This window comes from Thermobia domestica, unplaced genomic scaffold (assembly GCF_964235325.1).
Source record: "Thermobia domestica unplaced genomic scaffold, izTheDome1.hap1.1 HAP1_SCAFFOLD_160, whole genome shotgun sequence".
NCBI lineage: Eukaryota > Metazoa > Arthropoda > Insecta > Zygentoma > Lepismatidae > Thermobia > Thermobia domestica.
In genome coordinates, this window is record NW_027655903.1 from 92,853 (window position 1) to 112,695 (window position 19,843).

At 35.4% G+C, this 19,843-nt stretch overlaps 1 protein-coding gene across 2 annotated transcripts in view; it reads left to right on the plus strand.

The window, feature by feature from the left end:
- The first annotated feature begins 3,824 nt into the window (after positions 1–3,824).
- Positions 3,825–19,843, plus strand: part of LOC145676474 (uncharacterized) — a 30,419-nt gene continuing 14,400 nt past the window's right edge. Inside the window, exons 1-2 of one of the 2 annotated variants that reach the window (XM_081747278.1) lie at positions 3,825–4,372; positions 18,255–18,362. In XM_081747278.1, the coding sequence (XP_081603404.1) occupies positions 3,967–4,372; positions 18,255–18,362 (514 nt within the window). In that variant the 5' untranslated portion in view covers positions 3,825–3,966. The remainder of the gene's footprint in view (positions 4,373–18,254; positions 18,363–19,843) is intronic. The other variant, XM_081747279.1, reaches the window with a different exon arrangement.

The window sequence follows — 19,843 nt, forward strand, 5'->3', positions numbered from 1 at the left end:
TTAACTCGAATTTGAGATCGAGGTGTGCTTTTCGAAATCCAGACGAGACCGAAACTCTCAGTCTCGTCTCGATACAATTCTGTGGATGGTATCAAGACAGAGAATAGTCTTGGTCTCGTCTCGAATTTGGAACCGAGACGACTAAGTCTCATCTCGATAACATCTCTAGTGTTTTCTATGACATACATAATATACTGTAGTGGTATGTATAGTCTGTATACTGTAGTGCGTATGTATGGAGAAAATGTATTCGAATAATAAAATTTGGGTCCCCGGTTAACACGAATTCTTTTAACACGAACTACTGATTTTTCAGTCCCTTGGAATTCGTGTTAACGAGGGTTTACTGTATATATATATCAGCTGTAGGGAAGAATAGAAGTCAGAACTCCTTGATTTGTAACTCAGCTCCTTTTTCGTACTCCATGGCACTTCCGTCAAGATTCACTGGACGGAAATATATTCTAGTTCTCTGTGTCTGGGAAGAACACATTGGAATAGCTTGAAAGTAGCAGTCTTGAACGAAAGTCTATAGTCATGTAAAAGCAGGCATTACGAAAACCTAAGCTTCCGTTTTAGTTTAACGCACTATCACGTTTTTTCCTTACTTCTTTCTAAAATCAATAGTAAACATAAGAAAAGGTACGCATTGTTCTACTTTACTGTTATTATTCAATACAATTTTTACAATTTATGTAAGGTTATTAAGGTTATATAGCTTTCATCGTTTCTGTTTTCTCTTCATCTTCAACGTTTAGATATATTCCGGACTAAGTAATACAAAGTAACAAATTATAACAGTCCCGGTGTGACATTGCACAGTACCAAATTCCACATAAATAAATTCCCACGTTAAGTGGGTTTGTGTATCCAGACTCATAACTATGAAAACATTTACGATCACTCCAACCTCAATCATTTCACAGATTCAACCTGTTGTATATAAGTTATTAGGACGTAAAGTCGAATGTAATTTATACTAAAAAGACTTTTATACATTGCAAGACCTGTAACGTCCAAATATCCACTACAAACTCGTAGTTGTACCGACATAAACAAAAGCGAGTGTGGAGCAGAAAACCACTTTATACAAAAGTCAAAAGAGACACTGTGAAGGCATGTGAAATGGTCGAGCGGGTTGAGTGAATAATCTGTCAATCAGAAGTTCATGTGTTCAAACCCTGTAAGTAGAATTCGTCTTTTTTTAAAGTGTGTTCCTATTTTCATAAGAGGACTGAGAACATTTCTTTGAATAAGTCTTTGGCAACTACTTTTCTTTCAAATTCGATTAGAACGGAACATTATATGAATTGCAAATCTATAATCCATAGCTGAAAACAAAATATTAAGTATGTTCAACATTTCATTATTCTTTGATTTGTAATTAAAAACTATTTATAAGCATTGGTGATTTCAGAAGATTCTTCCTGAGGGATTGTCAATATATGAAGGACGGAAAACACCAAAGCACTGTTAGTGCACTTTGAGCATGATCGAAGATATGGCCCCGAAGGGGATTTTTTTTAGGTCGACAGGGTCTTAAATTCTCCCTCAGGTCACCCCCTGAAATCATCACTGAAAGGTTTTTTTAACAAATAGAATTTTATGTTTATTTTCGGTCCACGTTTTGAAATGGCAAAATCATAACTTAAAGAGAATTATAATACGTAAAAGAATAAAGAATTATAGAAGTATTGAAGTTAATATTATCGTGTAAGTTACCGATTTCTATTTGGATTAAAACTCGAATATTCGTGTGGATTGCACTTTAAAGCAAATCCTCTCTATATATAATTCTTACTAGAAAAGTATGTTTGACTCCAATTACTTAATCAGTATGTTTATTAATATATTTTATTATAATATTTTTAATATTCAATGTTGTATACACTTCATTTCCAAAGCAAACTCTCGCAAATGGGGGGTATAGTGGACTAGTGAATATTATCAAATAAATTATTATTTAGTTTACCCCTAATAGCATGTTGGTTTGCAGCAAGTCATTCACTATATTTGATTTTAACTTGCTAGACTTTCCGTGCACTGTACACCTGCTGCAGACGTTTTGAAAGAGTTACCCGCAAATGTCAATTTGATTTTCATTTGCTAGATTATACTTGCCTCGGAGGCTTGCTGCAACTTTGTAGCAAGTGTGTCAGTTCTAGTTTCTATCAACATGTGGCACAAAAGTCTAAGTGGATAATTAAGATAACTACGTAAGTATCCAGTATGTAGAGATAATTTATATTTTAAACGTGTATTGTTTGACAAAGTTGTTGAGAAAAATATACTGTGTGATTGTTCGTATACAGTAAATGTTCGGTTTGTAAAATGCATGCAATCATTGGCGTCATTTCAAACTTTGCTTGAGGGGGCCAAGAGCACCACCGACATAAGACTTTCACGTTTTGTACTATTATATTAGTAGACATTAGATTAAAGTATATGTAATTCTCAAACTCTTGGGAGGGCAATTGCCTCCTCCTGCCCCCCCTAAATGACGCCCCTGTATGCAATGCAATGCAAGTATATACCTGCAGAAAACTTACTACACTCACTTGTTGAACACCTCCTGTAGACTTGCAATGCAAGTATATACTTGCAGAAGACTTACTACAAACTTGCTGTAGACTTGCAGTAGAGTGGTATCCTTGCAGAGACTTGCTTCAGACCTGCACTAACTTGCTGCCGATTTGCTGTGCACTTGCAGTGTAAATGGAAACTTGCAGTATACTTGCTGTGCAAGTAAACCTCTTGCAGAAACTTGCTTTGCAAACTTACCATACATTTGCACTGCAGGCGTGCTGCAAGTTCGAAGAGCGTCAACTAGGAAGTTTGCATTAAACTTGCATCAAACTTGCAGACTTGTATCATAAGTCTGCTGCAAGTTTGGCAGACTTGAATTGCAAATCTGCTGCAAGTTTGTTGCAAGTCATTTTTGCTATCTGGGCGGGACCCTTGGTACGTGAGTCACAGATCCTACTAGAACTGACAAAGTTGCTCAAGCCTCCGAGGCAAGTAAAATCTAGCAAGTGAAAATCAAATTACGACATTTGCGGGTAACTCTTTCAAAAAGCTTGCAGCAGGTGTACAGTGCACGGAAAGTCTAGCAAGTTAAAATATTTTGAAAGACTTGCTGTAAAGCAACATACTATTAGGGCTGTTTCGATTCGCGCTTGTGTCAGCTTTTTCGGTTTTGCTTAAACCAATAAAGTAGCCACTTGTAGCTACAGTAAAATGTTAATTCACTATCCGCCTTATGCAGAGTCGTTTTGACAAATGATTAGCTTCATGCTAAACGCTCAACTTCTGCGGGAAGCATATGTAACTCGAACGCTTTAGTATGGCACTAATCACACTTCAGAAGGACTCTGCATATGGCCCTATATGTTTATAATATATTAAAACAATAGAAATATTCAAATCAGTTGTAAAATCTTTCAATGTTCCATTTAACTAGCAACGAAATGTGATATCGTTCATAAATATATTGATATCACTGGTTACCACAGTCGTGTAAAGGTTGTTCTTGACGCTTCGTGTTCGCTGTTCGGATGTACTGGACATACTCCAATTCATTTATACATGTTAGTAAATTCACACATGTATTCGCAGTCGCAATCGGATGCAATGGAAGCGCGGCCTTTCAGCTATTTGCACTACATCTGTAGCTGTTTGCAGCGAAAAATTTGCATTTCAATATGCAATAATCGGCATAGCAGTTATAATTGATGTTTTGCGTTGCGTTTCGCGTGATAATTTGTGCTGTGGATGGGACTGAAAGGCACTCGTGAAATCTGCTAATTAGTTTTTCATGAAGAGTTGATGATACATAAATTTTTCATATAGAATATAAGTTCTGATTGGTCGTTAAGAATCTGTTATGACTTTGAATAAGTGAATCTCATAATGCGTACATTTATTTGTTTATATGTGTTGTGTTAATTGTAAGTACGAAATTATAGCATGGAGGCAGAACAGAAAACAAAAAGAATCAGGTCTTCAAACTTTTCTGAGCTAGAACGCAGTTATTTTGTGGAGCTTATGATAAAATACAAAGACATCATAGAGAATGTGAAAACCGATGGTGTGACGAATAAGTTGAAACAAATAGCTTGGGATGATTTGACTAAAGATTTCAATTGCCATCCGAATGTAACAGAAAGAAGTACGAAACAACTTAAATCACTTTATGACAACATGAAAAGAAAAGCGAAAAAGGAATTAGCTGGGGAGAGACATGATGTATTGAGGGTGGGAGGGTGTACGTTTGTGAAACAGGTGAATTCCTCGCCTGAAAAAGTACTATCTGTAGTTAGTGAAAATGCGGTACCTGTGAAAAACTCTGTAGATAGTGATAACGAATACCTAGGTAATTGAAAGTTTGTGCTCAAGGCTGATATTGTGCAAGCCCGTTCAGATATTGAAGGTCTCAATTGGGCTAGTTCCCTATCAGGTTCAGGTTCAGGTTCAAGGTATTTTCCTTCCTTCTCTTCGGAAGTTTGGATCCTGGAAAAAAAAAATAAGTACTGTTTTTTTTAATTTAACTTTTTCCATTTTCTTTTTCCACCAAAATTCAAGAAGTTCTTTGGTTTTTTCCATTTCTTTCTCACTTAGTTCCCTTCCATTTACATTAAAGCCTAGCCTCCAAGCTAATGTAACCAAATTTCCTTCCTCTTTCATTTCATCGATCCATTTCCATTTTTCCCTGATTTTTTGGGTTTCTTCACATTTTAACAATATGTGTTCTAATGTTTCATCTTCTTTAAAACATAATTGACATTTTTCATTCACTTCTTTAAATTTTTTCAGTCTTACCCCTGTTTCAAGGCTCCCTGACCTGGCTTTGAAAAGTAAAATGCTTCCTAAATCATTGTTCATGTAATTTATTTTCTCATAACTCTTTTTATGTGTGTATATTCCTTTTAAACTGCTCTTCTTAAATTCTTCATACCACTTTTCCTGCGCTTTCTCTTTAAATGTTTTTTCTGTGATTTTTTCCCAATTTTTATAATTTTCTTCTCTATGCCAGCGGGTAGTTTGATCATACTTTCTTTCTAATTTCCTAACTCTCCTAAACCATTTCGTGTTCTCCCCTTTTCTCATATAGTCTAGGCTCTGTCCATAACAGCTGTAGAAAAGTCGGGGATGACAGCAGATCTCTTCAGAACCTGTTAGAGGGTGATCAATTAATGAAAAAAATCGAAGGTAACACTTCCGCAACCGGGGCCTTCATTGTGAAATTCAATATCCAAAATGGCGCCCGCGCGCAAGTAACAAATTATATTTGAACTTAAATATCTTCTCACAGAAACAAGTTAGAAACTTCGTTTTTGTACCAAATTAAAGATAATTGACAGTAGAAGTAAGAAACCGGGATATATTGTTTACATGTTGCCGCCATATTTAAAAATAACGGTTATTTGGGCCAAAAATTAGTTTTTCTCGTTTCTCTTTTTTCATTTCATGACAAATAACTATGAAGTTATTAAAAATATGAAAACGCAGTCCAAACTAATTAAAGGAGCATAATCTTAGTTTTCTATCGTTACCAATATCTTTAGTAGATCTTAAAAAATGACGGAGCTATTTAAATTTAAGTGGCGCAGGGTGTAGTGTTTTCTGGACTGTTTAATAAATTACCGGAAAAACATTCACTACGCGCAAAACTTTCAAAGCTATTACTTTTCAACAAATTAAAATAGTCCATTCATTTTATCAATAAATTAAAGGTAATAGGTTGCTGTGTGGTGGGAAATGAAATAATAATGTTATTGCATTTGTCAGATATTATTATTAACATGTTCGTTTATATGATATGTAGCTAATGTTGCAGACTCTAATGTGGACAGTGTAATAATAAAAATCCATAGTTGGCACCAATATTCTAGACAATGACTATAGAAAACGTGTTTGGCATCTCCCTATCCCGAAACAGCTCTTCCTCTGCATCCGTATTAGACGTAAATGCCTGCATCATTTGCCAGAATCGTGACAAATCTTCAGGTAAAACAATGTTATCTTTCCGAGGGAGAGAAGATGTTATAGCTGCGGCTGAAATTCGCAAGGATGGTGTTCTGAAAAGACTTAAGGATCTCAGCGAAGTGCAAAATTTGTGTATCATTGCAATGACGCATTCTATATGTTATATTCAAACAAGAATGTGTTGTTACGGAAGAAAAAGAAAAGAGAACGTAGTGAAACTGAGGAGCTGGATCAACGTTCAATAATATCTCAATCTGAACCAATGGCAAAGAAAATGAGAGTAGATATTCCAGTTCGACAATCACCATCTTCAAACAAGAAAACAAGAAATGTTTTATGTGTAGTATGTGGGAAAGAGAAACACAACTGAATTAAACAAAAGTACAGAATATGTGAATCAAATCGTGCAACTACATTTTTCTTCGCAACCATGTTCTTTAAGGATGACGGATTTATGAGAACTTGTGACTTGGAGGATGAATTACCTGTATTTTTCGGTGCAGATGTCTATTATCATAAGGCCTGTCTTGAGTACTATCTTTTGAAGTTCAATAAATATTCTCAGAAATCAGATAGCACAACTACCGAGTCTAAGAAAACTAATAAAAGTGGAGTGCTTAATAAAGTGGCGCCGATTATCGAGAAACTATTGGATGAGGGTGTGGTTTGACATTGTCGGAAATTCGAGACTTCATTAATGGAAAAAGTGAACTGACTTTTAATAACAAGAAGTTAAACTTTGGAGAAAAAGTAAGGTTTTCTAAGCCTTCGAAAATAAATAAACCGATTCTAGGTTTCAACTCATTATCTAGTACCGAATAAGTAGCTGACAAACTGAGATCGATTAACATACTTACGAGTGCAGCGAAAGAAGTACGAACGGTTCTCATTCACACAAATTTCGGTACTGAAGGAGAATTTGGGGACAGTCAGCAACTTCATAACTCCTGGCCAACAACTAGAATTCCTCAACCTCTTTTGGATTTCCTAGCAGAAGTACTACAAGTGGGCAAGCTGAACATCATATCTGGAGCCCAAGCGAAGATCTACATAGCACTGACGAAGACAGTGAAAATGATCTTGAAGAAAATCTAAATTTTCAGAATCTATTGAAGTCAATCTTCCAGATTTTATTCTATAATATATATCGTAGGAAAGCAACCCTCATGCATTTGATGGTGGCACATTCAATTCATGAGAAATGAAAAATCAGACAACTGATCTCAACTATGAATAAATTAAGTGTGTCACTTGGCTACAAAGATATCATGCAAGCACGAAGCAACCTTGCACAATATACACTAAAGACCTGTTCCTCCACCTTGTCTTTTTCGAACCACTCTCAGGGTGATAGTTTCACGGGAGGAGCTATGGACAGTTTCGACCAGGAAGACGTTACTCTGTCAGGAATCCATGATAGCCACGATACAGTCATGGTGCTTTTCCGGGAAGTGTCAACAAAATTCTCATCGAAACCGAAATTGTCGAAATCGGTATTAGCAAGACCTCCACTCCAAGATCTGCGATTCTTACTTCCATCTCAGCAATTGAAGAAATAAGAAAGGAAGGTACAACCTATATCGATTCAAAACACGCTGACAATTTCTCCCGAACTGTATGATTTGGACATCAATAGTCTGCGTCAGAAAGAGTTTACTCAAGACATAATGCATGCTGCATACGAGCTAGAAACTAAATAATCCACTCTAACGCGGGGTACTATGAATGCGATAATAACGGATTCAGATGTTTCCAAGAAACAAGTTGGCTTTCTTCCAGTACTGCCGTGTCCAGTAACGGAATATAATAGTGTATATACAGCAATGAAAAAACTTCCAGATCCTAATTATACACTTAAACCAATCTTCAATGTCTGTAGTATGTGACGAACGGGTGTATTACATTGCTGCCGAAATTCAACTTAGGAGCAATGAATTTTCAAACATTGTACTCATGCTAGGATCATTCCACATGACCTTCTTGTCTGCACAGGAAAGTACATTTCTGGTAGTGGTTTGGAGTCCCTTTTCATAGAAAATTTTTGGGTCCAAAGTAACCAAAAGTATTCTAAAGGGAACTATCTACGTTAGGGCAGTGAGAGTGTAATGCTCCATTCGGTATGGGCATTACAATCTTGTTATTATTGTGAAATATTTAATTTAATGTTAATTTTGTTGAAGATGCCTTGTTCTCAATCTAGTTACAGAAGCTGTGTTAAGGGAACTTGGAATATGGTCTGGACCATAATAGAAATCAATGTTGATAGAAGAAGAAAAGGCACAATATTTTAATAGTTTTTACATAAGAACTTCCTGTTATAATTGTGTATTATTATTCTGTTAATATCATGACGGAGAGAAAATACCAGCAGATTATGTGTCTGTAATAGTAAGTTTAGGGGCTCCGTCCCCCTTTCTCTAATAATCCGGGATAACGACAAACACCAAATTCATGTAGCATTTTATATTTACATTTAAATCTCAAAATTAATGGTAACTTCAAATAAGCTGCTTGTTTCGATGATTTTCCATTTTGTGATTAAAAGTGTCAACTAGTTGGTTCAGTAAAATTCATATTACATGCACAATTAGAAAATTTATTCTATCACTATAGTAACATATGAGAATAAAGAGCCAAGTAGTCACAGTGGAAGTCTTTAATGTTGTTAGATGTATACACGTAAGGTAAGATGGTTTGGTACGTCATTTCTGGAACAGCTGATGCATGATAACATGAACGTAAGGAACTAGAATTAATATGTACCGGTAAAAGGAATTGTAGTTCTTCGAAAGTAAAGTCCAATGGAACGATTTATGTAAAGAGTATTAGTTATTGTTATTACTAATGAGAATAAGTGATGATGATTTAATCTATATGAAAATAGTACGAATGTTGTTAAAAGTAAATAATGCTACGCGCAATATATAAACAATTTAATTCACCACCGTGCGTTGTGATATACTTAAGATTTCATCATGCCTCTCTAGATTTCAAGGACTTGGATGCAATATCGGATGCGTTATCACATTTAGAGGATACACCTCTATGGCGACCATGGGCCTACAGTTTCGCGGCGCATGCCCATGTCGTCCGTCGCGAGACTGTATCAAAGTAAATTTGTTGCGCAATAGGAAGAGAGAAAGAAATCCGTAATCAGAGCTATTACAAGAGGTATGTTTATGAATGCATGCAGATGTGTTTATGCTAAAGGGAAGGCTTTCCTGGAAGAAGAAGGTGAATATTATATCTGTCATCCAGCAGTTCGTGAACACTATGACTATTATGAAAGAAAGACAAGCTTAGCGTGCACTTACCAGTTCATGGGCTTGGTCATAAATTCAGATGAAATATCGAAGCTTTGCAGAACTTTTCAGAGAAACTAAGCTCAATCTCGGAGCAGGGCCGCTGCCTTGAACAGTTTTTACATCTTTTATTTCTGTTGAAAAGCCTTATAAGAGCTGACCAAGAAGGATACTGGCCGCTGCATCTGTATATTTTACAGCAGTTGCTCCCGGTAATCGTAGCATTCAATCGAATCAATTTCCTGTGGTGCGCGTCCCTCTATCTTGAACATATTAGAAATTTGGAGACCCAACACCCGGAAATAAATGCTGAGTTCATGAATGGCCACTTCGTAGTCAGAAGAATGAACAATGTATTCAACACAGTTGGTGCTGATATGATACTTGAACAGATTATAAATAGATCGAAGAAATCATCGGAAGGAATTATGGGTCAGACGCGCAGAAAGAATTATATTACAGAGTGGGAACTGTCGTACCACGAAGTTCTTTCGACATGCCAATCTTCAGTCAGATTCTTGGTATATCACAAACACATCATGAGTTTCTTGGTAATGTACTTGATGAAGTTCGTAACTCTGTTAACAGAATGGTAGAATTTTATGGAGCGCAGGGAAACCCCGTACAAAGTTCACAGTCCTGTGAAGTTGTACCATTTCCCGTCGCATGAAGTTACACCAGATTCTAATGCAGAAGAAATCCCGACACGTAGCCATGAAGCTTATGTCGCATACCGAAACGAGCGATTTTTGTACAAAACAACTCCGTTGTCGGAGACCATTCACAGACGAAAACTTCCACTGTTTCGTCAAGCAAATAAAGTAGTCTACTTTGTCTACTTTGCAAAAGTTGTTGGGACTGTCTGAGTACGTTTTCGAAGGACATTCATCAATGAATACAGCAATTATTGCTGAAGTTACGATTCAACTTCGTAAAACTCGAGTGAAAGGTTTACAAACATTTGCTGATCTGTTCGATGTATTCTTCAGGAGCGGCAGCAATGTTTAAACACGCAGCCGCAGGGATTTTATGTGACTATCTAATCAGCTCGGTCAAAAATGTGGAAAGACAGCAAAGGGAAACCGCCTCACCTATACTACTAACTAATCTGTCATGTACACATTCCTACCGGTGCAAATGGAGAGAGTTTGGGCTTTCCCGAAAAACAAAATTGAAATTCAAGATGTCTTAAAAGACTACCTTTGCACAAAAGCAAAGTTTATCGTCTTTGAAATGCATCTGAGTGAATTACTGCTTGAAAATGGTGCAACTCCTGCTATATCTCACTGCTTCTTCAATTGTTCCAAAAATTACATTAGTGTTTCATGTTGGTTGTCAGTAATTTTACATTATGCTCTGAAAAGAAATATGTAAATATTCTGTAAAGCACAGCTAAATCATATATTCGTAAAAATTTTGAAACTGTAGAAAACCTTAGTTAAACATTATTAGCTCTCACAAGCACACATGATATTACCATCAAACAAAAGTAAATTCTCATGACATCAAAGTCTGCAAAACAAAACAATATAATAATTATATTAGCTACATATTATATGAACGAACATTTTAATAATAATATCTGACAAATGCAATAACATTATTATTTCATTTCCTACCACACAGCAACCTATTACCTTTAATTTATCGATAAAATGAATGGACTATTTTAATTTGTTGAAAAGTAATAGCTTTGAAAGTTTTGCGCGTAGTGAATGTTTTTCCGGTAATTTATTAAACAGTCCAGAAAACACTACACCCTGCGCCACTTAAATTTAAATAGCTCCGTCATTTTTTAAGATCTACTAAAGATATTGGTAACGATAGAAAGCTAAGATTATGCTACTTTAATTAGTTTGGACTGTGTTTTCATATTTTTAATAACTTCATAGTTATTTGTCATGAAATGAAAAAAGAGAAACGAGAAAAACTAATTTTTGGCCCAAATAACCGTTATTTTTAAATATGGCGGCAACATGTAAGCAATATATCCCGGTTTCTTACTTCTACTGTCAATTATCTTTAATTTGGTACAAAAACGAAGTTTCTAACTTGTTTCTGTGAGAAGATATTTAAGTTCAAATATAATTTGTTACTTGCGCGCGGGCGCCATTTTGGATATTGAATTTCACAATGAAGGCCCCGGTTGCGGAAGTGTTACCTTCGATTTTTTTCATTAATTGATCACCCTCTAACAGGTTCTGAAGAGATCTGCTGTCATCCCCGATTTTTCTACAGCTCTTATGGACAGAGCCTGGATTAATATGTTTAGTGGCCTCATGCACCACTTTTACTAATCTTGGTTCTTCCATAAATTTTAATCTTCCAAGATGTTTTACTTTACTCACACCTTCTCTTTTTTCAAAATCACTCCATCCCATTTCTCCTGTTATTGTTACATTTGCACTTAATTTATTTGCTCCTAGGGCAAACCTTCCTATTTGATTTTGTGCTTGTTGTAAAATACTCCTGGTTTTTTCCGTTAAAGTTATTACTTCATTTGCATATGTTAGCGCCGGTACTGCTACTTGTTTCCATAATATTCTTGATACCTCATATCTATTGTATGACCACATTGCTTTATTTTTTATAATTGCTGTATATTTTTGTACTTTATTTTTCAGTTTTTTTTCATGTTCAACTAAGTATTGTTGAACATGACTTGCCCTATGCAGTTTCATTCGCAGTAGGGCAAGTCTAGAGTAAATGCGTTTTATTCAGAGATTGGATTCGTGCAGTTTTATTATACGGATCCATAGTATAAAGTAGTATTAGTAGTAGGAACGGGTTAGAAGCCCCGCAGAGGTTGATTGGGTTCTGTTCTCGACATGAAATGATTAAATTAAAGACTTGCCCAATTTTTTTCTGTACTTTTTTACAATCTATGGATCCCTATAGTAAAGCTGCACTATTGGATTTATTTTGCAACACTTTATATATAATATTAGTACTTTTTCTCATATTGTAAACAACAAAACTAAATCTAACATAATTGGAGCAGTTATACTTTATGGCACACACGATTCGATATTGTGATTCACTGCTCCGATTACAAGTGATTTCAGTACGTGAAAAAACACAATAATCAGAACAACATTATCCCATTGAGAATTAACTATTAACTGGAAACTTACAAAATATACACATTCTTCAGACAGTAAAAACAGCTCAAACCTAACCGCTTTAATATCCAAAGCTAAAAGGTCCTACTCAGTTTAATGTCCTACCTGCTGAACCTTATGTTAAACATAAAGAAACATATCCCAACAAGAACATAATTGATATTAATTGAAAATACAAATTAAGGAATTTATAATAACTAAAATGTGAAGTCGCTGTGATTTTATATTTATTTTCTATACTAATATACAGCCAGAATGGTAAATATTTGGTAGAAGGGGTCCAAAAGTACGTACAATCATTTTTTGAAAATTGTGTTGGACTTCTACACTAACATAAGCTAGCCAAATCTAACGTAAACTAACTTAATCTGCCCTAAATTAACCTAACGTGTAAAGAAACTACCGAAACTGTAGCTCTTTTATATATATATATATATATATATATATATATATATATATATATATATATATATATATATAGAGAGAGAGAGAGAGAGAGAGAGAGAGAGAGAGAGAAAAAAATACCTGCACCCCTTCTGCTAAACATTGTCCGCTAGAAGTCCTACCGCAAGTTTATTCGTCGACTAGGTTGACATTACAAATTTCCATAATCTAGGTAGCTTTTTTCACGAATAACTATGCTCTTACCTCCACGTAGGTACTATTATCATATCGAAAATTGTTTATTTTATAAATCGATGTAATATTCTTCATGGAATACGTCATACAGGCAGCTTTAAGTTAATATGTTTAGTGCTGTTTATTTCACATGCTCCCATAGGAACACCAATAAAAATTTTTTATTCAATACTACTAGAAAACCAATCATTTTGCAGTATCTATTTATACAGATTAGGAGGAAATGAACTGATTTACGAAAATAGAAAGGAACGTACATGGTAACTAGAAACGGAACTGTTGAATCCCAAAAGAATTATAAATTGCCATGCATACTATAAATTAAATAATAGAATGTATTTAGCACAATATTAACTTGGATGTGTTCCTGTGATGATAATCAATTTTTATCCAAATAGTACTGTGTTAAATTTTGATACCTGTTATATACGTTCAATTAGTTGTTCTAACTATCTAAATTAACTGTAACCTTAAAAATTAATATAGTAGCTACATGGACGTTAACAATTCAAGCATTCGATAATCTATAAGTTGTAGTAGGTGATGACAACTCACTCTCTTGAATTTGTAGCGGATTTAAAATACTGGAAAATTTACAGGTAAAATTTAGATCAAACTAAAACGTAGAGAAAAATGAGTAGGTGTAAAAGTGGTTTTCTAGAATAACAATTCGGTTAAAGAGCATTTTCAATGAATACAATTTAAAAACGAGCAGGTGTTCTAGACTAACAGGACACAAGAACCATTACCATGAGCAGCAGTCGTATGTTAATGAAACAAGTTGTAAGTGCAATGGAACTCATACAGGCAAGCTGAAGAGAATCATTAAGAACATATGATAAAGAGCGCTAGTCGTCAAAAGAAATAAACAAACTTCAAAACACAACGAGAGGCGAACCCAGGTTTTATTTTCGAATCACTCAGTAACTAAATCGAAGTCGATATATTACCTACTTTTTACCATCCTCGATAGTCAATAAATAATTCCTAAAAGTATGACGTTTCCCCTCCTTCCCAAACGGAAAGTAGCTGTCGTACACTTCAACCGAGCATAAAAAAATAAGAGAAAAAGTTCACAGCAATGTTTTAAGGCTTTCAAAACAGATAATGGACCAAACACATACTTCAAGAAAAGATTGGCAATTTCGAGTCGAATCTCTGGTGCATGGGGTCCCTGGTTCGATCCCATCTCGCGCCAAGTGAACTTTGTGGTGGACAAACACCGTGTGCGTGGGTTTCTTCGGGGTACTCCCGTTTCCTCCCACTTTCTTCATTCCAGCATTTTGTTGATTTATCATCACCGTCTCCTTTAGCCTAGCCGGCATAATCGTAAAACACAAAGATTTCATTTCATTTCGTTTCGAGTCGAATGCAAACCATGTTATTAAGTCATGAGCCACTTCTGTACTCACCAAAATTCTTCGGCTAGGATGATGGAGTAGATATTGCCTCTTCTATGGATACAATTACACTCTCGAGTTCTCTACCAAATCAGTTCACCTACCTTCTCTTCTTAATTCTTGGTGGCGTCATTACTCTTCCGCTTACTTTAAAATTGCAGGAATTTCCTGATTGCTCAGAGTATTTATTTATTTTATTCTTATTGAACAATTTACCAGATACAGCATAATTTTACCATTTTACACAGGGAAATGTTAACAAGCACAAAAAAAGAAAAAACGACAAAAAATAAATAACAACAACAATAGCATCAATAATGCCAACAAAGAGTGCAAAAGTAATATTATTTGGCCAGTATGCGTTTTGTTGCTCTATCAAACACTGGCTAGCTCAAAAAAATATCCACCTCACTAGTTAGATTATTATAATAGTTCAGTACTCGGGGAAAAAGAGACCTCTGTATAATTGTCAACCTAGGGCGTGCAAGATGGAATAGGTGGGTATTCCGGGTTTTGCGGAAAGGGACAGGTAAAGATAGTTATTGAAGTAGGGTTTCTGATCTTAGGTTCCCATTAACTATCTTATGAAGAAACTTCAGGTCAGAGTTATTTCTGCATACTCCCGGCGGCTGGATATTAAGATATCGCAAAATTTCCTCCTTTAAGTAATATTCGAAGTGCGGGAACACGAAAACTTACTATTGTAATAAAGAAATTGAGATCAGATTTCAAATCTAGAGAGATGTGTAGATGCGGCCACGGCCCATATGGGAGAGCAATATTCGATCTGGAGTTGGAAGTGTTTACGATTTAAACCAACACATTGCTTCATAAACATAAGTTTTGCTTCTTACAGAAGAAATATTCTGTCTGCATATAATTTTTAGTTGCTATATGACTTCCTTAATTCATCTACAGATGTGTGAATCCAGTACCAGACTGGGAGCTAAATTTTATTTCATTTAAAATATAAATAATTTACAAAGTATTGAGATAATAGTTAGTTAAATATCTTTCCCTTGTACCAATTAATATTACAATATGCTAATATACAGGAATTTTGACAATCATTTTACTTAAAATTCTGCTTCCTGTCGGTTCTTTCCTGGAGCTCTGTTTACGGAGGATAAAAACGAGAGAAAGTTCGAAATATTTAAAAGAAACAAAATATAATGTTGTAGACCCCAAGAGTTTTAATTGGAACCACGGCTGAAACAGAAAGATTTGCTTTTGTAAATTTGTTTATTTTTGTAAAAAGATAAAATATAGATAACATTGGTGAATCAAAGAATAAGAAACAGTAATTAAAATATACATATAGTATTGGTACAACAACGGAAACATTAATATGAGCTGCCAACTTTTCCTGCCTGAACAGAACATATAGCGTGAGCCCATAATTTCACAGTATGCTCCACCACCATTAAGCATGCAACCGGCAGCAGTCGACAAAGAGCTTGCATTATTCTGCCGATTCCTTTATATTTCTTTGATGTTTTTATTACTTTTTCTTCTAGTTTTTCCCCCGTGAACAAGGCTCCACACGAGAAGAGAAAGCTTAAAAAAGTGTAAGATATTTTCATCAATTAGAATTTTAAATAAGTAACAAAAAAAAAAAAAAAAAAAAAAAATCCTTATTTCAAATATAAATTACACAAATCAAAGATATAGTAAATAAGGACACGTACGAACATGTATTGGTATAGAGAGATAATTTAAATAAGTTTTGGGATGAACTTGTAGTAAGTTCTAAAGCAAGTAAAATATAATAATTGACACTAAAAGGAAATTTAACGAAAAGCTATTTAGTTTCTCCTGTTATAGCAAATGTAATTGGTATTAAGGCTTATGTGATGAAAGCGAGAACAAGGAACATAGACATACTACAACAGTACATTGTAGGTCACAGATCTTTTATTTACAGAGCTATTTAAATTAGTTTAATTATCCATAAATTAATGTGATAACAATTTTATCGGAAAAGTCAACAGGTTAAAAAGTGAACGAAATTATCGTAGTATTCTCCTAATAGGTCACCCATCGAATCTTATGTGTTGCACCCTACCGTGCAGTTCCTGTTGGTTATGCACATTAATTCTTTATTTTTTTCTTTCTTCATGATTTTCCGCCTACTGTATATTGGCATTCTAACTCACCAGGTTTTGCAATTCCTCAACTACTCAAGGAGAAAACAATTAACTATGAATAGTGTAGATGCGGAAGACACGAGACACCCAATGTATGCTTCAATATACCGCTATCTGCTTAAGAAGTGTTTTTAATTAGCACAGCGGTGGAAGTCGCAAGCGTGTTGTTTGCCATAGTCATGATATATAGGGAAAAGAATATTGCGGACGCAAGTATTCGACATACCCACTTAAGGAGATAACGGGAATTTCTTAAGAAATTAATATATAAAATGTAAGCCTCCTAAAAAGTCTCAATTAAGAAAATGTGGCCCCGCGTAGTGTAGTCGCTAGCGCTCTTGTCTTTGATGCGAGCGGTCCCGGCTTCGATTCCCGGTGGGGAGACTCGTTGAAAAGTGTAGAACCTTTATCATGCTAGCCATTCCAAGTGAGGTTTTTCTCATTCACACCAGGCAAATGTCGGAATGGTATCTAACATATGTCCCAGGCCGCTTCCTTCCTTCTCCAATCCTTTCTTTCTTCCCTTTGTTCGGATAGTATGATCGGAGAGAGATGTCATCCTTCATACGTGATATGGCCATAGATGCCAAAAGTCCAGAAATCTAATTCCTAATTCAATTAAAGAAATTCTATTATTATTTACGGTGGATCACCATCCGGAAGTCAGTTTATATTTTAGCTCATTGCCTTAACTACTGCGCAATGAAACGTTACATATTACAAATATTGTACTATAAGATAGAGTAATGTTTCAGCTACAGCACAAGACACTAATTAATTTGGTTGTGTCTTCTGATAGCGTAAAGTGTAACAAATAAAAGAAAATATTTGATTCGTTTTACAATGAGCACACAAGATTTCACTTACTGTAAGATTTTACTAGAAGTGCTCAGTTTTACGAAATGTTTATTTTTATGTGTAAAGTATTTTAAAAGTAACGATCTTATTATAAAATAGACATATTGTTTGCCCGTTTTTCGTGTTATGTTTCATATTTTATTTAAATATTAATTTGCATTTAAGGAAATAGATTTTGAGACGAAACTTGTGCAGAACGCCATAATGCGTTGTTGCCAAATTTGTACGTTTACTGTAGTAGTCACAATAAGAAAATTCCTGGTTTCTAGCGTTGCAGTTCGAGAAGTGGAATTGCGGTAAGGGTCGAAAACTAATTTCTCTATTAAGTATCCAAGCAGAATTCCATCATTACTTCCTTTATTATTTGGCATCAGTAAACACTCGATACTATTTGGCAACGCCACACTATTTAAGCAGCGTTTGACATAACACTGGGAACACCTAGTGATCCACCTTAATTTTTTGTTAACGCTACTAGGGATTGAAGTTCTTAAATTATTTATGAGTTATCATCAAGTTAGTCATGACAAATCAGCCAAATCTTAACTTACTCGGTTTAGAGGTTCCGAAGACAGAGTAAATCTTATTTCGCAGCGACGTACATTTACTCAAGGTTTCGTCGTATTTCATTGACATGGGAGAGAAAATTTTTGACTGGGGAAGCCTATGAAAAAACACTCAAGGCTCTAAAAGCTTCTGCAACATCTCCATGTGTTAGCCAATATAGAATTTCTTATTACATGCTTCAGTCTCTAGATCGCAATGTGTGATTTATGTGAACTTTTTATTTTCCTATATTAGGAAATTCAGGAACTGATACGGAAGGTGACCAGTCTTCGACTCCGATCTCTGGTAAAGATATCAAGATTGAAGATGAAGAGGCCACGGCCGCAGATGAATATGCTGTAGGTAAGATTAATAGAAATATAACCTATGACATAATCAGTATTAAAATACGTTCTTTGTATTTAATATATATATATATATATTAATAAGGAGCGTTACTATGAATATTTTTTTCAGTGATACTAGCTACCCTTCTTAGAACGATGCAGGCAGTTAACTAGACGAACGAGCATCAAAGAATAGCGATGCACTGAAGACCAGTGAAAACCACCATTAACATTAAATAATAATAATAATAATACTTTTACATAAAATCATTATGTAGGATGATCCAATATGACCTCCCACATTTTAAAGTCTAATAAAATAAAAAGTATTGCATGTAAAATTGTGTTTATTGAAAAGTATAATCCTATTGAAAACAGTTTGTAATTGCTCAATATTCTCAAACATACGGGCACTTTTAGGTCGGCTAGATTATTTTTTCAACGCTGAGTCCATTGTTCGGAAATTCTCGATCCACTGCAAGTTAGTGTTACATGGAATAGCAAAACTTTAAGCGAGAAGCGCTTTACATAGTAAACACAGAACTATTGCTTTTGAAACACATTTCGATTGCAGTGAGCTCCAGACCAAACCATAATAACAACTGAAAACAGCAGGAGAGTGGTGAACGCAAGGATGTTATAAAATAGAGGATCTGCCCATAGAACAAAATCGTGAAGCCATACGTCACAGCTTCGCCACACCTACTCTGTCCATTGCGCGCCACTAAGATCGCAATGTTTCGAGCCAACAATCATGGCGGAAGCGAGAGTAGCCAATCAGACGTGCCGGTTTAGACGATGCTCGGCTGTTTTTCAGCTTCATTGAGTTCATATGATGAAGATACGTATGGGCAGATCCTCTATTTTATAACATCCTTGGATGAACGGAAGGGATGACCACTGACAGAGATACAGCAGATAAAGAATTGGGAGGGGAGGAGGGTTTGGGTATTATTGACAATTGATGTGTAATTTCAACACACAAGAGAACAGTGTAATTCAAATCAGAACACGGTCATTTCAAACTGTTATCAATACTATTGTATATTGAGTTAATGTACCGTGTGCTAACTGTATACAGACAATGTCGTGTACTCTTGTTTGTAAACATTACTACATAAATTTACTACACATCTTGTGGAATTACTACAAGCAGCAAACAACGGACCACTAGCACATCCCAGAAAACATATAACAACAAAACAGCAGTTGCACCGCCGCTGCTCTGGTCGTCTATAAATTCAACAGCAACCAGCGAAACAGTACCAGTTCTCTGGTGTCCCTCTTACTGCTTGCTGTGGAGCATTAGGAGTACCTAATCCCAAAGCTTCTAGTCCGCTTCGGGACTCTTGGCTATTCATTTCGTCCTGGCTTAGCCTGCTTTGGGGCTCTGTAACTTCTTAGCCCCTGACTGCTTGCTTCAAAACATTAAAATTTCCTCGGCCAGACGGTCAGAAACTACCTAATTTCAACCTATAAATTTAAAAAAAAAAAAAA